Source organism: Salarias fasciatus (assembly GCF_902148845.1).
Source record: "Salarias fasciatus chromosome 23 unlocalized genomic scaffold, fSalaFa1.1 super_scaffold_20, whole genome shotgun sequence".
Lineage (NCBI taxonomy): Eukaryota > Metazoa > Chordata > Actinopteri > Blenniiformes > Blenniidae > Salarias > Salarias fasciatus.
This window is the reverse complement of record NW_021941230.1, coordinates 3066162-3083314: the sequence shown is the minus strand read 5'-3', so window position 1 is coordinate 3083314 and position 17153 is coordinate 3066162. Positions and strand designations below refer to the sequence as shown.

Below are 17153 nucleotides of genomic sequence, written 5' to 3'. Positions count from 1 at the left end.
TTACATATTGCATCAAGAAATTTATTACAAAATGTGGCAAATTATTACAAAATGCGGCGTTATTACATAATGATGTGAACATTTATTACATTATTATATAGTGCGGCGTTATTACATAATGCGGCGCTACACGTGTAGCGCTACACGCATGTCTTTGTGTGTGGGGAAGCTAGAGCTAATGAGCTAATGCTAAGCCTTAGAGAAGCGAACGCATTTTGATGACGTATTGTTTAGAAGCGCTGATTGGCTGAAGTACGCTGTCAGTCAAAGGAGTAACTAACGCCCCCTGTAAGAAGTTTCTATGGCTCCTATCCAGACAGGCCCAACTCCAAATCCAAATGTGGATGAGGAGTGGGCGGGTCTGGTTTACCAGGCTAGATGGCATCCCCTCTAAAATAAAAACGATTAAAATCATCCCCCTGTAAAAATGCCATCCCCCCTTTCCATCCCTTCACTTTTTACAGTAAATGTAAAAAACCAATTAAAAATAACGCAGTTGTTTTTTTGTTATTGGTTGATGCCTGATGCCAGAGGGAGCTGGACAAGCAGCAGCACTGAGCGACATCACTGCAGCATCTGGCCAAACTAGCAGCTGGACAACGAGATGTCAGGGAATATTTTAAAAAGACGAGATTTACAGGTGAGCTATAAATCAAGACTCAGGAATCTCAGTCAATACTTTTTATTAATCTATACAAGTCGCCAGACTTGCCACAGGCTGCATGCTCAATAACAACACAGCTAGTTTTCCATAATCACCGTGCAGCCTCCAAAGTAGCTGTGATTAACTCACGTTAACGTTAATCCAGCTGGGTAGCTTGATAAAACACAGGACTTGCCATTCAGTCACGTTAAATTTGGGTTTATGAGTGTGGCAAATGTGGAATAGATATTTACTGTGAGACGAGAATTTGTCTGAAATATTTTCCCAGTATTAATGATGAAATATTCCTCATGTGGCTGATATTATTTCCACCAATAGGACTCGTCAGGCAACAAAAATAAGTGGAGATGTTAGCTAAAATTATGAAGTTCAAGGCAGGTGACATTAAAGGTTATCTCCAAAGAGTTTTCCCCCTTCTGGGGCCTTTTGCTAGCCTGTCATTTAATATTAAAGACAGTGAATGTGCTAAATGTGATTTTAATCTACAGCTGTTATCCAAAAGCAAGTTCATGTGCTTTTAATCATTTGTGAAACTTAATAGCATGACATGCCTGCTCAGTCTACCAAACCCTATAATGTTGTTTTCTTCTCATAGAGGAACGCCATGGCCAGGAAGCCTGAGCGTCAAGAGGAGGAGAAGAAACAGGTTTAATTATTAAACCTTTTGGGTTTTGATCAGGGATTATGTTAAATGGGAATTCCCACTAATTGGCTGTTTTTTCTACACAATAATTGAAAATCTGAAGGCTGTCAGTCATCTTTCAATGTAATTAAGTAATTTGTCATGTAGAAACTGATTATAACAAAATTTTCATGACTGTCAAAATGACCGATTACAACAAAAAAAAAAAGTCTAGTAAAACCTGTAGTTTACGCATTTATCTTTTTCAATTCATATGTTGGCCTACTAGTATATAGCGCATTATCTCTGGAAATAAGCAAAATTAATCTGTTTGATTTTGTTGTTTTTGTAGTGGAAACACGGATGTCAGGCCTTGTGCCCCTGCGACCTTGTCGGGGTGCTGGGGTCCTGTTCTGTGTTTGTCTGCCCTCATGTTCTCCTGCCTGGTCACCTGCCTGCTCCTCTTGTTCTCCTGTCTGGTCTTCTGTCTCTTTAACTCTCTAAAGTGCCTCGCCTGTCCTGCCCTGTATTTAAGTCCTGCTCTCCTGGTGTGTCTTGTCGGCTCCTTGTGGGTCTGTCTGCGTGCGTCCGTGTCCCTGCCTGCACCTCAGCCCTGTTTGCCTTTTGTTCTTGAGTTTCCTGAGTTCCTGGTTTCCTGACCTCCTGAGTTTTTGGAAATAAAAGACACTTTTCAACTCTGGCTGCTGCCTGCGCCTGGGTCCTTCCACCTCGCACCCGTGACAACGGAGAGAGGAGGGTTAGCACAGGGGAGCAGGAGGACCAGGAGGAGAAGGAACAGGTTTGATTTTTTTACATGTTGAGTATAGACTCTTTTTTGTTTGTTTTTTTTTTTTTTTTTGAGTTTAGACTCTTTTTCAATTCATATATAGGCCTGTCAATGGAAATGAGAAAAAATAATCTGTTTGATTTTGTTGTAAAAGTATTGTAAAATGTTGGAAATTCTGTTCTGTAAATTGCTATGATTTTTCACTTAAAATAAACTTGACTTCACTTGATTTGAGAGGATTCAGAAGTCTTATTTAGTGTTTTGTGTTGATAATGAATTCACATGAATGAAACCCCAGCCCCCCCAATCCTTTTTTTATAAATGTTTAAAAAATGAATAAATAAATAAAAAATAAAAAAATTGACCATTTCCCCCTGAGTTTATTTCACAACTCGACTACTGCCCACATGGTCTGGTAGAAGCTCTGCAGCCTGTTCACTCTCCTCCTCCTCTGACTGAACTCTGAAACCACATCCCATCCAGACCTCACTGGACTGACTGGACACTTTCACAACTCTTCATCCTCCAATCCACACTGGAACCCTGTGAAGCTCAGTCAGCTGTTTAGTTCTGCCATGGAGGAGTGAAGAGCCCAGCCGCTACGCTGCTTTGAAAGCTGAAGGTCAACATGGAGCGTGTCAGAGGTTCACAGTCAATGATCCACTGCAGCTCCTTTCTTCTTCTAGCAAGCTTTGAAATGTGGAGCTGCACACGGCTCTGCCACAGTCACAGGACTAAAGAGCAGAGAAGAAGCTCCGTTTCTCCTGGAGATCCTCAGTGTGGATCACTCTCAGATCAGCCTGATGTCTGACCTTTAGTGTCAACACTACTTTACTGAAACACACTCAAACATGGAGTCTGACCTCAGAGTCTGCAGACCACAGAGTGGACTCTGCAGAAAACCACACAGCTGAGAAACTGCTGAATCCTGCAGAGGGTTCCTGCTCAGGTCCAGATGTTCCAGATGTTTCTGGAGGGAGGGGTTGGACTTCAGAGCTGAGGCCAGAGAAGAACAGCTGATCTCTGACAAACTGCAGTCCTCCAACCTGAATAAAGAGAGAAAGAAGTGAGATTAGAGGACAGAGTTTGATGTTGAAGTGACTGAGAGCTGAAGAAGGTTCAGACTGGAAGAGTTTAGAAATGTAAAGTCCAAACAGCTGAAGCCTCCAGGAGGAGAAGAGCTCTCATCAACATGCTGCAGAGCTCAGTCCACTCTCTGTCCACACTACATCTGGAATCCTCCTGATCTCCTCTCAGTCCTTTGCCTCCAACAGATTCTCCCTTCAGACAGTGAACTGACCTCAGAGTCTCCAGGTTACAGTTTGGACTCTCCAGTCCAGAACACACAATCTTCACTGAGGAATCCTTCAGCTTTTTCCAACTCAGGTCCAGATGTTTCAGATGGGAGGGGTCAGAGGTCAGAGCTGAGGAGATCACTTCACAGTGAGGATCAGAGAGTCCACAGCCAGAAAGACTGTAATGAGACCAGAGAGGACAGGACGCTATGAGAGAGGACACTTTGATGGACTGTTGGACATCAGAGCTTCACTTCTTCACTTTGGCTTCATGTTGACCTGGAGGAGAACCTGGAGGAGAACCTGGAGGAGAACCTGGAGGAGAGAACACTGAGTTCTCAGGTCTTCTCTATGTTGCTGTTTGCAGGTCAGGCCTCAGACGTCTCTAATGGTGCATTCACACCGGACGCGTCGCGAGCGTCGTCGACGCTTGGGACGCCTCGAAGCTGACGCTTGTGACGCTTCGAGCACGACACTTGACACCCGGTGGTCACAAAGCCCACGACGCTTGCGACGCTCTTGACGCATGTCAGTTTATTGGTGCGCGGGAGGCTGATATCTGTTCCCAGCTATGGCGGATCGCATCAGGAGAGCGGCTCGGCTTAAAGGCCCGTCCATGCTTCACATGTACGCGTTTCCGCGTCCACTTTGGAAGCTCCGCGCACCACCGATGCGGACGCGCTTTCTCCCATGCTACATTTTGAGCTCAGCTGTGCGCATCCCATCCAGGCACGGTGATCCACGCAGCCTCGAGAAGCTTTTCCGGCACTACAGACTGTTTATCTGCTCCTTGATTACGTATTATTTAGAGAAAATTAAGCACATACATTGTCAGTACATTACATGCTTTTCACCTGCTGTCCCCCCCTTCGAGGGGGAGTCTTCTCCAGTTTCAGTTGCTGACTCCACTATTACGAAGGCCTATGAACAAGCTCCGTCCGGACCGGGAGGACACCCCTGTCGGTCCTGCCCGTGGACTGGCTTCGGTTCTACTGCTGGGATCCGTGGTTCTTGTGCTGGACCGTCCAACGAACTGTCCTCAACATTGTCCTAGGCTTTACTTCTTATTGTCTCATGCTAGCTGTTGCCAAAGCTGTCCGTCCCTGGGAGAGGGATCCCTCCATACTGTGGTTCTCCCCAAGATTTCTTCTTTTCCCACTGGGTTTTTGGAGTTTTTTCTTGCCGGATGTGAGGGTCTAAGGCGGTGGTTGCTTCGTTCTGTCTCGTTACTGTAAATATTGACATATTACCATTATGCTTATTCACTGTTTTTACTTTTACCGACAAATGTAACATCTTGAAGCCCTCTGAGGCAACTGTTGTTGTGATACTGGGCTATACAAAAATAAATTGATTGATTGATGATTGATTGATACATTATCATTAAGTATTAAAGTTTATTTAGCCTTTTTTTCCTGTTTCTGAATCGCGGGGGCAGCACCAGAGTGATTAGAGACTTTCACTTCTGTCTGCAGACCTTCTCCTCCCTCTAGACAGTCTGCTCTCTCTTTCCATGAGTTTTTCACTCTTTCCGTGTCTTTAAGTGGAGCCATCAGGCTGGAGCTCCGTCTACTTTATTTGTTAAATAAAGCTAGACCGCGTCATCGTCGGAAAAGTCGCTATTGGCTGGTCTGCTCCTCTCTGCTCTGCAGCGGGGAGCGTTGACCGCTTGTGAGTGCTTTGGGACAGGGGAGGGGCTCACAGCAGCACCCGCAGCTCATTGACGTCTCTGATTGGTTGACGCTCAGCGGCAGCGCGTCGAAAGTTCAGTTTTCCCAACTCTCAAAAAGCGACGCTCACGACGCTCCTGACGCCGGGGACGCTCAAAACGCTCGAAACGCTTGAAAAGTCGACTCTCCTGACGGTCCCGACGCGCCGCCCCGCCGCCCGCCGCTCCACGACGCTCGTCCACCATAGACTTTGCATAGAAAAGCGCCGCTCACGACGCCCGCGACGCGTCCGGTGTGAACGAGCCATTATTTTGAAAAGTCGTTCGGTGTTGAATCAACAGTCTAGATTCTGATCTTCTTTCTTAAAATAATCCAGTTCAGAGTAAAATCAGTCCTGACCTCTCCTGGGCTGGATGACCCCAGTGGTGGCATTTCCCATGAGGCTTAGTCCTGAACAATGCCTCCCTTAAGGATGCAACAAAAATGAGTGTGTGTGTGTGTGTGTGTGTGTGTGTGTGTGTGTGTGTGTGTGTGTGTGTGTGTGTGTGTGTGTGTGTGTGTGTGTGTGCAGCTGGGACCTGTTGCACAAAACCAAGATCAGAGATTAATCCTGGATACCTTGGTGATTCTGGACGAACTAATCCAGTCTGCTCCAGAAAAGGACCAGGACCAGGATTTAGTCTGCTCCAGGCCATGGTGAACATTCTGATTGGAGTCATCGAGCCTCCAGTCAGTCTGTTGACTGCCTGACCCCCATTAGACCCAGAGTGGACCTGATCGCCATTAAAGACTAAATGGTAAATTATCTACACTTATATAACACTTTTCCTCTGCATTAACTGACCCCAAAGTGATTTAACTGCATTAACACATCTACCCATTCACACACCCATGGAGGCAGCTGCCATGCACGGCCCTCAGTCCATCTTCGGGGGCAATTTAGGGTTCAGTGTCTTGCCCAAGGACACTTCGACATGCAGACAGGAATTGAACTAACAACCTCCCGATTGCAAGACAACTGATCTCCCCACTTAAAGAACCAGACTTGGCCCGAATCCCATTAGACCCCAACTAGACCAGGCCCCCATTAGATTCAGATAGAACCCGAACCCCACTGGACCCAGCCTGGACCTGACCCTGATTACACCCAGTCTGGACCCAACCTCCATTAGACCCAGACTGGACCCGACCCCCATTGGACCCAGACTGGACCTGGAGGACCAGGTCTGAGTAGTCTCCTCTATCCTCATGGTCTCACTCAGTGATGTGTTTCCTTGTAGCTCCAGCCCCACCAGAGTTACTGCTGTGGCTGATGGAGACCAGCAAGACTCACCTGGTCTCTGAAAGTCAGTCTGAGGGATCAACCCGAGCAGATCACCAACATGTTGTGTCTCCAGAGAAACAGGAGTTAACCAGGAGTTAACCAGAAGTTAACCAGGAGTTAACCAGTAGTTAACCAGGAGTTAACCATAATGAACTAACCTCCTTCACCACTGCTTCATGAACCAGAAGTTAACCATCATGAACCAGAAGTTAACCATCATGAACCAGGAGTTAACCAGGAGTAAACCAAAATGAGCCACGAGTTTACATAATGATCCAGGAGTTAACTGTCATGAGCCAGGAGTTAACCAGGAGTTAACCATCATGAACTATCCTCCACCAATTCACCACTGCTTTATGAACCAGAGTTTAACCATATTGAGCCAGCCTCCACTAATCCACTGATTTGCAAGCGCAACATTTCATCCATTGTCAAAAAAGATCGAGTTCAGGAGCAGCTGATCTTCAGAGGAAATATCCCAGCGATCTGGAGCAGTGACTCAATTGAAGGTCACCTTCAAAAGACAAAGTACAGCCTCACAACCCATGACTGCGGTCTGTGTACTTTGCGGCCATCTGTTTTCCGGGTTGATATGAATGAACAACAAACAGAAAACCATCAGATTTCCGATTTCTATTTGGATGAAGGTGAACAAAAAAACTTGAAACAAACCATCTCCCATTTTTTGCTTGGAAATCGAAAACCAAAAAATGTAAAACGAGCCGTTATCTGATTTTTTATTGTGTGTTTATCAAACAAAAGTCGGGAAATAAAATACAGCCTTGATTTAATTCAACCATTTCTCAAGTTTGCGCTGCTGGAAACCTTGGAAATTGAGCTTTCTCTTCTTCTTCTGCTACTTCATCCTCTTTGCTTTTGGGCCTCCATTCTTGATGCCTAACTATAAAAATGCGCATTTTCTTTGGAAATGTCTTTAGGCGATTATGCCCACTTAATAGTGGACATGAACGTCAGCGGTATGACTGCATTTGAAATCTCTGCACACCTGTGCAGTCAGTTTGGCCCGGTACAGGGGTTTTCAGACAGAAATGTCCGACGATGGATCTCTGAGCGCTGCCTCTCCACCTTTGTGTCGGATGACTAACTCCAGGATGAAGTCGCCTCAGCGTTTGCCAAGGTGAGTAGCATCAAATCTAATTAATTTATATGTATGATTAAAATAGCTGCTTTTCATTGATGTTCCCACAGTTTTACAGTGACACCTACTGGCAGCAGCAGTATACGGCAGATTCTGCCGACTCAGATCTCATTCATCACGTTGAAATAAACATTTTTTCATCAGAAAAAAATACACATCAAAACAAAATAAAAATTTCAAATGTGAGACTACAAAATGCTCTAAGTATCAATAGGGTTGTTTGCAGTTACACTTTGGTATTTACACATTTTAATTAACAAAATATAGAATGTTGTATATTTCTTACTGGTTCACAATACAATCTAAAAAAGTGTTATTCTTTTTCTTAACAAGCTGATGGTTTTCTATTTCCTGTTGTGTGTCATTTTCATCAACTTGCTGATTCATATGCTTCTGGAATTGACAGGTTGGGCCAACATACGGGAGGAAAATGACGACAGGATTCCTGTCTTCTATGGCATAAATGCCTGTGAGAGTGGGAGCAGCTTTATGAGCGGTTCACCCTCAACACCACCATTCTCATTGCCTGAGAGGTATTGTTGAAGTGTTCCCACAACAAAATTTATTGAAAAATTTTTAGAAAAAAATAATCAGATGAATAATAATCATTTCATGTTTTCTGGTCCTTAATCTGACTAGATCACTGTCAAAATCATCATTTGTTGTAGATCAAGGTTCTTCAGGACAGATCATTGAGGATCATCTCCACAGAGGAACTACAGGAACTACTTTCTACAAACATCACTGAGACATTGATCATGAGGACATGTGGACTCACTCAGCCTTCCGGCAGTTCTTCACAGCTGGCATCAGTCTCAGGCGTCCCTCCCATGATGTCTTGTACTTCTTCAGGTCCAACTCCTCCAGGACCTGGTCTGACATCTGCAGCATGTAGGCCAGAGCTGAGCAGTGGATCTCAGAGAGTTCCTTCTCTGATCTGTTCTCTGACTTCAGGAACTCTTGGATGTCCTGATGGACTGAGAGGTCCTTCATCTCCGTCAGACAGTGGAAGATGTTGATGCTTCTGTCAGGAGACACTTCCTCACTGCTGATCTCCTTCAGGTTCTTGATGACTCTCTGGATGGTTTCTGGATTGATCTCTGTTGGACCCAGCAGACCTTCTAAGACTCTCTGGTTGGATTCCAGAGAGAGGCCATGAAGGAAGCGGACGAACAGGTCCAGGTGGCCGTTCTGACTTCTGAGGGATTTCTGTAGGACGACCTTCAGGAAGTTGTCCAGAGATGAGAAAGGATCATCATCTTCATCATTATCCTCATCCTCACTAAACTCATCATCCTCATCCTCACTAAACTTTTCATCCTCATCCTCACTAAACTCATCATCCTCATCCTCACTAAACTCATCATCCTCATCCTCACTAAACTCATTATTCTCGTCCTCCTCTTTGATGAAGTTCTCCAGCACGTCTGTCTTCCTGCTGGTGAAACAGTGGAACATGAAGACTGCAGCCAGAAACTCCTGAACACTCAGATGGACGAAGCTGTAGACGGCTTTCTGGAAGATCACAGACTCTCTCTTGAAGATCTGAGTACAGATTCCAGAGTACAGCGAGGCCTCAGTCACATCCAGACCACACTGCTCCAGGTCTTCTTGGTAGAACAGGATGTTTCCTTTGTCCAGATGTTCCAAGGCCATCCTGCCCAGCTTCAGAAGAAGCTCCCTGTCAGCCTCCGTCAGCTCCTGTGGACCCGTCTCAGGTCCTTCATGGTACTTGAGCTTCTTCCTGTGTGTCTGAAGCAGCACAAAGTGGGAGTACATGTCAGTCAGGGTCTGGGGCAGCTCTCCTCTCTGCTCGCTGCTCAACATGTGCTCCAGAACTGTAGCAGTGATCCAGCAGAAGACTGGGATTCCACACATGATGTGGAGGCTCCTGGAGGTCTGGATGTGGGAGATGATTCTGCTGCTCAGCTCCTCATCACTCAGCCTCCTCCTGAAGTACTCCTCCTTCTGGGCGTCAGTGAATCCTCGCACTTCTGTCAGCCTGTCCACACATGTTGGAGGGATCTGATGGGCCGCCGCCGGTCGGGAAGTGATCCAGACCCGAGCCGAGGGCAGCAGATCCCCCCGGATGAGGTTAGTGAGCAGCTCGCCCACCGAAGACTGCCGGGAGACGTCCAGCAGCCGCCGGCCGCCGCTGAAGTCCAGAGAAAGTCTGCTTTCATCCAGGCCATCCAAGATGAAGAGCAGCTTGCAGACGGCCAGCTCCTCTGCCGTCAGCTTCTGGAGCGTGGGATGGAAAACAGCCAGCAGCGAGAGGAGACTGTACGGCCGCTCTCCCAGCAGGTTCAGCTCCCTGAAGGAGAGCACCACCAGCACACTGACATCCTGGTTCTCCAGGCCCTCGGCCCAGTCCAGACTGAACTTGTGCACCGAGAAGGTTTTTCCGCTGCCGGCCACGCCGCTGGTCACAACCACTCGGATGTGTGTGTGCTGCTGGGCCCAGGCTTTGAAGATGTCCTGAACCCTGATGGCAGTGTGATGGAGGCTCTCCTTCCTGGAAGCTGTCTCCAGCTGCTTCAGCTCAGGTTCCCTCTGAAGCTCCTCACTGAGTCCCTCTGTGATGTGGAGCTCAGTGTAGATCCTGCTGAGGAGGCTTCCTCCTCCTGCTTCATCACTTCCTTCAGTCACACGTTCACATCTCCTCCTCACACTCTTCTTATGTTCTTCTAGAAGCTGCTGCAGACCCACACCTGCTCACAGACAACAACAACAATCACACTGCACACAAACAACAAGCTTTCATGTCTCTACAACACAACAACCAGTCCAGTGAAGACAGACCAGTCCCTCAGCAGACACATGTCCACTCTTACTTAGTGCAGCGGCGCTTCTGGATCTTTCTGGCTGCTCCTCACACACATCAGTCCTCTTCTTCTCTCTGTGGACACCAAGCAACATTTACTCTGAGCAACACAACACAAAGATCCAGCTTCAACTCTCACACTGCTTCACAATCCTGGAGCTGAATCTGAAAGGGAGCTCAACATCTCTCACTCTGGTTTGGAGGAAATCAAAGGAAACTAAGAGTTTCTTACTTTGTGTCTGAAGGTCCAGGTTCAAGACTGAAGAGTGGTGGTTCATCTTTGGACAGGTCACTCTTCATGGACAACCTGCTGGATCCTGAAGACCCTGGTGTGTGTCTGTACACACACACACACACACACACACACACACACACACACACACACACACACACACACACAGGTTATCAGCAGATGAGCCATGAACCCGTGATAGACATCAAATGAACACAATAGAAATATTAGAACTGGTTGAACCAAAACATCAGATCTGCTCTCTGTCCTGAATATCTGAGCTCATGAACAGAATCTCTCTCTGATTCCTTTCTGCTCTTATTGTTGCCTTCATGTTCTTCCTCAGCGTTCCTCTCTGCTCTCCATTTCAACAGGATACTTGGTTATAAGTATATGGAACAATCATCATTGAAGCTTTCAAGGTTTCGGGAAGTTTATTTAAGAGTCTGAACACACACTGGGGACAATGCTCAATGTCAACCTCATGAGTTCTACAGAGGCAATGCTAAATGCTGAATGCTAACCTCCAGAGTCCTACAGGGAGCAGACTCTTCAACTTCCGCAGACTGAAACTGGATCAAGTTGTTGAAGATTGAGAATAAAAGCTCCAAATGGATCTGAACAGACTGGATATATTTCAGATACAATATTGAAAATACGGAATGAAGTTCTCTTTTCTGAGACTGTTTTGTAGAAATTCTTTCCGTTTTTCAGATTTCGTTAACTGTCTGGCCTAAAGCTTTTGTTGACGGAGAAAATAGTGACATCAGGGGACATTTCAAATTAAAAGAAGCACATTGAGTTGCATTTGGAGAAAAAACTGATTTAATCAATAATGTTGAGTTTTTCCCATTGTTGCATCTTTGATTGAATTCAGATGAAAACTTGAACATTTTTCCAGTTCAGCTGATGTTCAGTGAGGGTTGAATCATCCTGAGTGCAGCTGGATCGATCCTGACTCAGAACAGCAAACTGCAGAGTGAGCCATCAAAGTGTCAAAGTCAGAATGAAGATCAACAAACTGGCAGAAAGGAGACGCTGACAGTGAGTGCAGCTCACTGAGAGCAGACAGAAACAGCAGCGCTGCATCTCGTCTCCTCCTTGCTGTTGCTGTGGACTCTGCAGGAGCAGCTGGCGTCTCTTACCTGTCCACACACTCTGGTCCGTCCTCCTCTTCATCCACACCACTCATCTTCAGTCACTGAGAGAGAAAGCAGAAACAAGAGCAGAGCTGTTAAACCTCCTCAGACTCAGGTTCAGAGATCAGGCTGCTGTCATGTGGAACCAGCTGCCAGGTTCAGTCAGGGAGGAACACACAGGCTCTACTTTAAGACCTTTCTGTTTAGGAAAGCTTACAGTTAGAGCTGCTTCAGGCTCCCTGGACCAATGTTCTGTCATTGAAACACAGCAATGGCAGAAACTCTACATGATGTAGCTTTCATGGCCCATTATACTGCTGCTGTTTGTTTTTAGCAATTAAACCACAAACCCACATAATTCATTTGTTAAAAATTGTCCCATCCTCTGCCTGGGCCACCACATAGGGGCAGTATTGCCCTGTTTCTCCTCCGTCCCCCTCTCTCTGCTCTCCTCAGGTGGGTAGGTTGAGGTGTGTGTTTGCAGAAGCACTGGGGCAGTTCTATCAGTTTCTATCTGTCAGTTTCTCCCAGCCTGATCACCTACACCTGATCTTCTCCCTGTTTAACCTTACATGTGACACCACTCCACACAGGATTGTTCTTCTCCACCAGTTAATCTGGTTTACACCAAAAACTGCTGAAGTCCCAGACTAAAAACTGAAACTCTTTTGTAAATCCAGGATATTAACTGCAGTCACAGTGCGCTCCCGTCCTCTCCATCGTTTAGTTTAAGAATGTAATCTGCTCTGTTTCATACCAGTCTTTTTATGTCTTGGGTTTGTGATAATATCAAACGTGTTTGATATGATGTGATGTGGTTAAAAACTCTAAACACTTGTCTTTAGTTGTGAGCTGACAGTTTTCCAGGAGTCTTTTCCAAATCTCTTCAGTCCTCTGAAGTCTGGGTGGCATTAGTTCTTCTGCTCTCTCTCTCTCTCTCTCTCTCTCTCTCTCTCTCTCTCTCTCTCTCTCTCTCTCTCTCTCTGGAGGGCTATGGAGCAGGTCATCCACCGGGATCAGACCTACTGTGTCCCCGGCAGGTCCATGGTGGACAACGTCCACCTGATTCGGGATGTTTTGGAAGTCTCTAGTTCTTTGGACATCGATGCTGGTCTGATTTCTGTAGATCAGGAAAAGGCTTTTGACTGAGTTGAACCCAGCTTCCTTTGGAGGGTCATGGAAAGTTTTGGGTTCAGCGCTGGTTTCATAGCTAAGATTCAGGTGCTATACAGGGACATTGAGAGTGTGCTGAAGATCAACAGCAGTCTGTGTGCTCCTTTTAGGGTGTGTAGAGGTGTCAGGCAGGGCTGTGCTCTGTCTGGGATGCTCTATGCGCTCTCCCTGGAGCCCCTCCTCTCTAAGCTACGTTCCAGTCTGCAGGGTCTGCTTTTACCGGGTCTTAGTGAAAGCATGATTTTATCTGCCTATGCAGACGATCTTATTGTTTTTATACGGAATCAGGGGGATGTAGATATTTTAGTTAATGTTATTAATGATTTTAATGTGGCATCCGCAGCAAGGGTCAACTGGGGGAAGAGCGAGGCCCTTGCTGTCGGCAGGTGGCACGGCGGTCTTCCAGTTCTTCCCCAAAATCTAACATGGAGGAGGGAGGGCCTCAAATATCTGGGCATTTACGTTGGAAAGGAACATTTCGTTCAGAAGAACTGGGAGACCGTCTTGGAGAAGGTGGAGGCTAAGCTCTCCAAGTGGAGGTGGCCCCTCCCGAAAATGTCACTTCGGGGCAGAGTCTTGGTTTTAAATAATCTGGTTGCATCCCAGCTGTGGCATCGGCTCACCAGTGCAGACCCTCCTCCAGGTCTCCTGGCTCAAATTCAAAGGAAAATGATCGATTTCTTCTGGGATGGTCTGCACTGGGTGCCACAGGGGGTGCTGTTTTTAGACAGAGAGGAGGGGGGCCAGGGCCTGGTCCACTTGGCCAGCCGGACCGCCACTTTTAGACTCCAGTTCCTGCAGAGGTACCTCGCAGGACCGGTGGATCTGGTGTGGAGAGGCGTGGCCAGCTGCATCCTGAGGCGTGCCAATAAGTTGGGGTTGGATAATGTTCTGTTTTTGACTGATCCCAAATTTCTAAATCTCAAGGGGCTGCCTCCGTTTTACCAGAGTTTATTTAAATGCTGGGCCTTGTTTTCACGCAGAAGGTGCCTGAAAGCCGACTCTCTGCACTGGCTGTTCAAAGAACCCCTGATCCACGGATCCAGACTGGACATCAGCGGAGCCTCGACCCCCGGCCTGACCGGAAGGCTGATCCAGTCTGGGACCCTCACCGTGGGTCAGCTTGTGGATGCTGTGGGGCCGGACCTGAGCGACGCCCAGGCTCTGGGCTCTCTGCTGGGGATGCAGTCCATCCGGGTGTCCCAGGGGCTCCTGGAGAAGTGGAGGAGTGCGCTAACGCCCAGGGACAGGAGCCTGCTGAGGAGGTACAGCCAAGGAGAACTCTCCCCGGATGCTGACGACCCCTTCCCCGAGGTCCTGCTGAGCCTGGAGCTGGGGGATCTGTCCGGCCCCCTCCTGAAGACCACACAGCCTGAGAGACTATTCTTGCACAAAGCAGACAAGAAGATTTTTTACAGGAACTGTGTGAAGAGCATCCACAAGGGTGGACTGAGCAACAGACCCCCCACTGTGTGGTCACAGAGACTGTGACAGGCTGGACCTGGACCCGGCCCACAGTGGAGGATTTTATACAAGCCCCCCTTGAGAAAACGGGCTGGAGACCTCCAGTGGAGGATTTTACACGGTGCCATCACCTCCAATGCTTTTATCTCTGTCCTCAACCCTGCTGTTTTAAACACATGCCCCTTCTGCCATCAGAGAGAGACTGTCTACCACGTTTTAACTGAGTGCAAGAGGCTCGCAGGCTTCTTCACTCTTTTAACGGCGGTTTTTAGTCTTTTTAGTGTTGCTTTTACTGAGAGAACTTTTATCATGGGAGCTGGCTACAAACAAAAAGAAAAAAACAAGTGGCAGCTCCTAAATTTTATCTCAGGAGAAGCCAAGATAGCGATTTACATCAGCAGGAGGAACAAGGTTGAGGGCAGAGAAGGACAGGACGTCAAAGAAGTGTGGCAGGTCAACGTCAAATCCAGACTCTGGCTCGAATACCGGTTTTTTAAACAAAACAAAGATTTAAACGCTTTTAAAGAGGTCTGGTGTTTTAAGGACATTCTGTGCTGTATGGAAAACAACAAACTTCACTTTGCACATTTTTTAATTTGAAAATATGAATGGTTTTTAAGTGTCTGACGCACACTGTATCGCTGTTAACTGTGTAAATAAAAGTGTGGTTAAAAATCAAATCTCTCTCTCTCTCTCTCTCCCTTCCTGTTGAACTTCCTGTTTCAAGCCTCCATCATGTTACAGTCAATGAAATAGAGACAATCTGTCTCTGTCCTCTCCTTTCTTCTCTTCTGTACCCTCAATCTAAATAAGAAGAGCAGAAAATCTCCTCTGAGTCTGGTTCTCCAGGTTTCTTCCCATCAGATCAGTCTTTCCTGTCCACTGTCTCCTGCTGCTCATGTTGATTTCTTTCTTTTTTTTATTTGTTTTTTTTTTTATTGAATTCTTTGCTGATAAACGGTGTAGAAATTAAACTACAAGAAAAAAACTGAATAGAAGTTTTGTGTCATTCTGCAGACTTGTGTCCCACTAGTGTGTGTGCATGTCTGTGTGTGTGCAAGTGTGCTTGTGTTTGTTTGTGCATGTGTGCAACCAAGTATGTGTCTGTATTCATGTCTGGGGGTGTCTGTGCATGCATGTGTGAATGTGCACGTGTGTATGCCTGATTGAGTGTTTATGCATGTGTGTGTGTGTGTGTGTGTGTGTGTGTGTGTGTGTGTGTGTGTGTGTATGTCCTTCCTTTTGTTAGCGTTACACTCCCATAATTCACACTCAGTGTTGAACATCAGATTGTTTCCTGTGTCAAACCTGCTCACCTCAATGAGAAACTGTTCAGGTCTCCACCTCTGCAGAAAGTCAAGCTAAAACCATCAAACAGGCGATAAACACACAACTGAACTGAATAAACAGAAAACTGAACAACAACCTCAATACAAGCAAGCAATCAGATAACCGTGTGTGTGTGTGTGTGTGTGTGTGTGTGTGAGGGCTGAGAGAGGAACCAGGAAGTAACTTCCTGCACTCAGTTGTGCTTCTCACCACAGACCAGAGCAGACGAACACACACACAGTTCACACACCGTCAGCTCTCTCAGCTCAGCCTCTACAGTGTGTTACAGTCTTCACTAGTCACTGGCTCTGCTGCAGGCGGCGCTGACCAGAGGTGATTATCTGAGTTTCAGTGCCTCAGAGTAATCTTTTCGTCCCTTTTCGACCAAACTGGTTCCTGGGCCAAATGGGAGCCGTCCCCCAACTTTGAACCGGTTTTTGTGTTCGCACCAACCGCGGCCCCGGCTCCAGGGCCCAAAAACCGGGGCTTTTGAGGCACCACTTCTCTGCTGGGCCAGATCAGCCAAATCAAGGCCTCGGCCACGTGTCGACTACATCAGGCCCTGGGGGGCGGGGTTAACCGGGGAGACCCGGGGCATCCTGGTGCTGTGGTCTGCAGCAGAAGTTCAGGAGGAGCTTGGCGGGGCAGCGCAGACCCAGTCTGGGATCCAATGAGACATTTTGGAGATGGGAGATGATAAGTTTTATTTATAAAGCACAGAGCTGTTAGCCTGCTGTGAATATGAAGCTAGAATTGATCCCAAACTTTGAAACGCAGTCATTTGTGTTGATTCTGTTTTGTAGAGTTGTTGGTTGCAGTTCACCAGAGCATCCCTGCAGCTCATCAGCCCCATTAGCTCACCGTCCAGCAGTTCTCCGGTACCGTCCTGCAGGACATCGGGATGACGTCCTCCCAGACCTGACCCGTAAGATTTGTTTACAGTACCAACTCATAAACGCACTGTACAACATTTATTCATTTTCTTGTGAATGTAGAGAATATTTATTAAAAGCTGTTCTTGTTTCTGTGCTTTTATTCAGCAAAACAAAGCGCGGTTCTGACTGCAGTCCGGTGGAGCATGGGGACCTGCAGCAGCTGGAGCAGGCAGGGCAGGGGGAGTTCACGTCGGTGTTACTGGAAACAACATGAACAGACTGAACTGCTTTCCCTTTGTCTATATAGTATTTATCTTTGGTGTGTTTTGGTGGTGTGGTGTGAATAAAAGCAGCTGGAATAATAGATGCATGTTTTGTGTCATATTTGTGTTACCATCGCACCGTGCAGGGAAAAAATAACCTACAGCTACACAGTAATGTGATTACATGATCTGTCTGCATGCGCTACTTACAGAAAATTAATTCAGTTTTCAGGAGAGGTTTATGAAAAATGTGGAATTTAATGGCATCATGACAGCGGAGCGTTTAAGAACAAACACACCGTGGTGATTTCCTCACTTCAATGTATTCAATGG

At 46.7% G+C, this 17153-nt stretch overlaps 1 protein-coding gene across 1 annotated transcript in view; it reads right to left on the bottom strand.

Moving 5' to 3' along the window:
- LOC115384136 (NACHT, LRR and PYD domains-containing protein 3-like) overlaps window positions 1-10182 on the bottom strand; it is a gene marked incomplete at both ends in the record, with an annotated part of 77208 nt that extends 67026 nt beyond the window's left edge. The window contains 4 exons of the mRNA XM_030086471.1: window positions 2937-3119; window positions 3374-3547; window positions 8300-8827; window positions 8906-10182. Of these exons, the coding sequence (XP_029942331.1) occupies window positions 2937-3119; window positions 3374-3547; window positions 8300-8827; window positions 8906-10182 (2162 nt within the window). The remainder of the gene's footprint in view (window positions 1-2936; window positions 3120-3373; window positions 3548-8299; window positions 8828-8905) is intronic.
- Between the last annotated feature and the right edge of the window lie 6971 nt (window positions 10183-17153).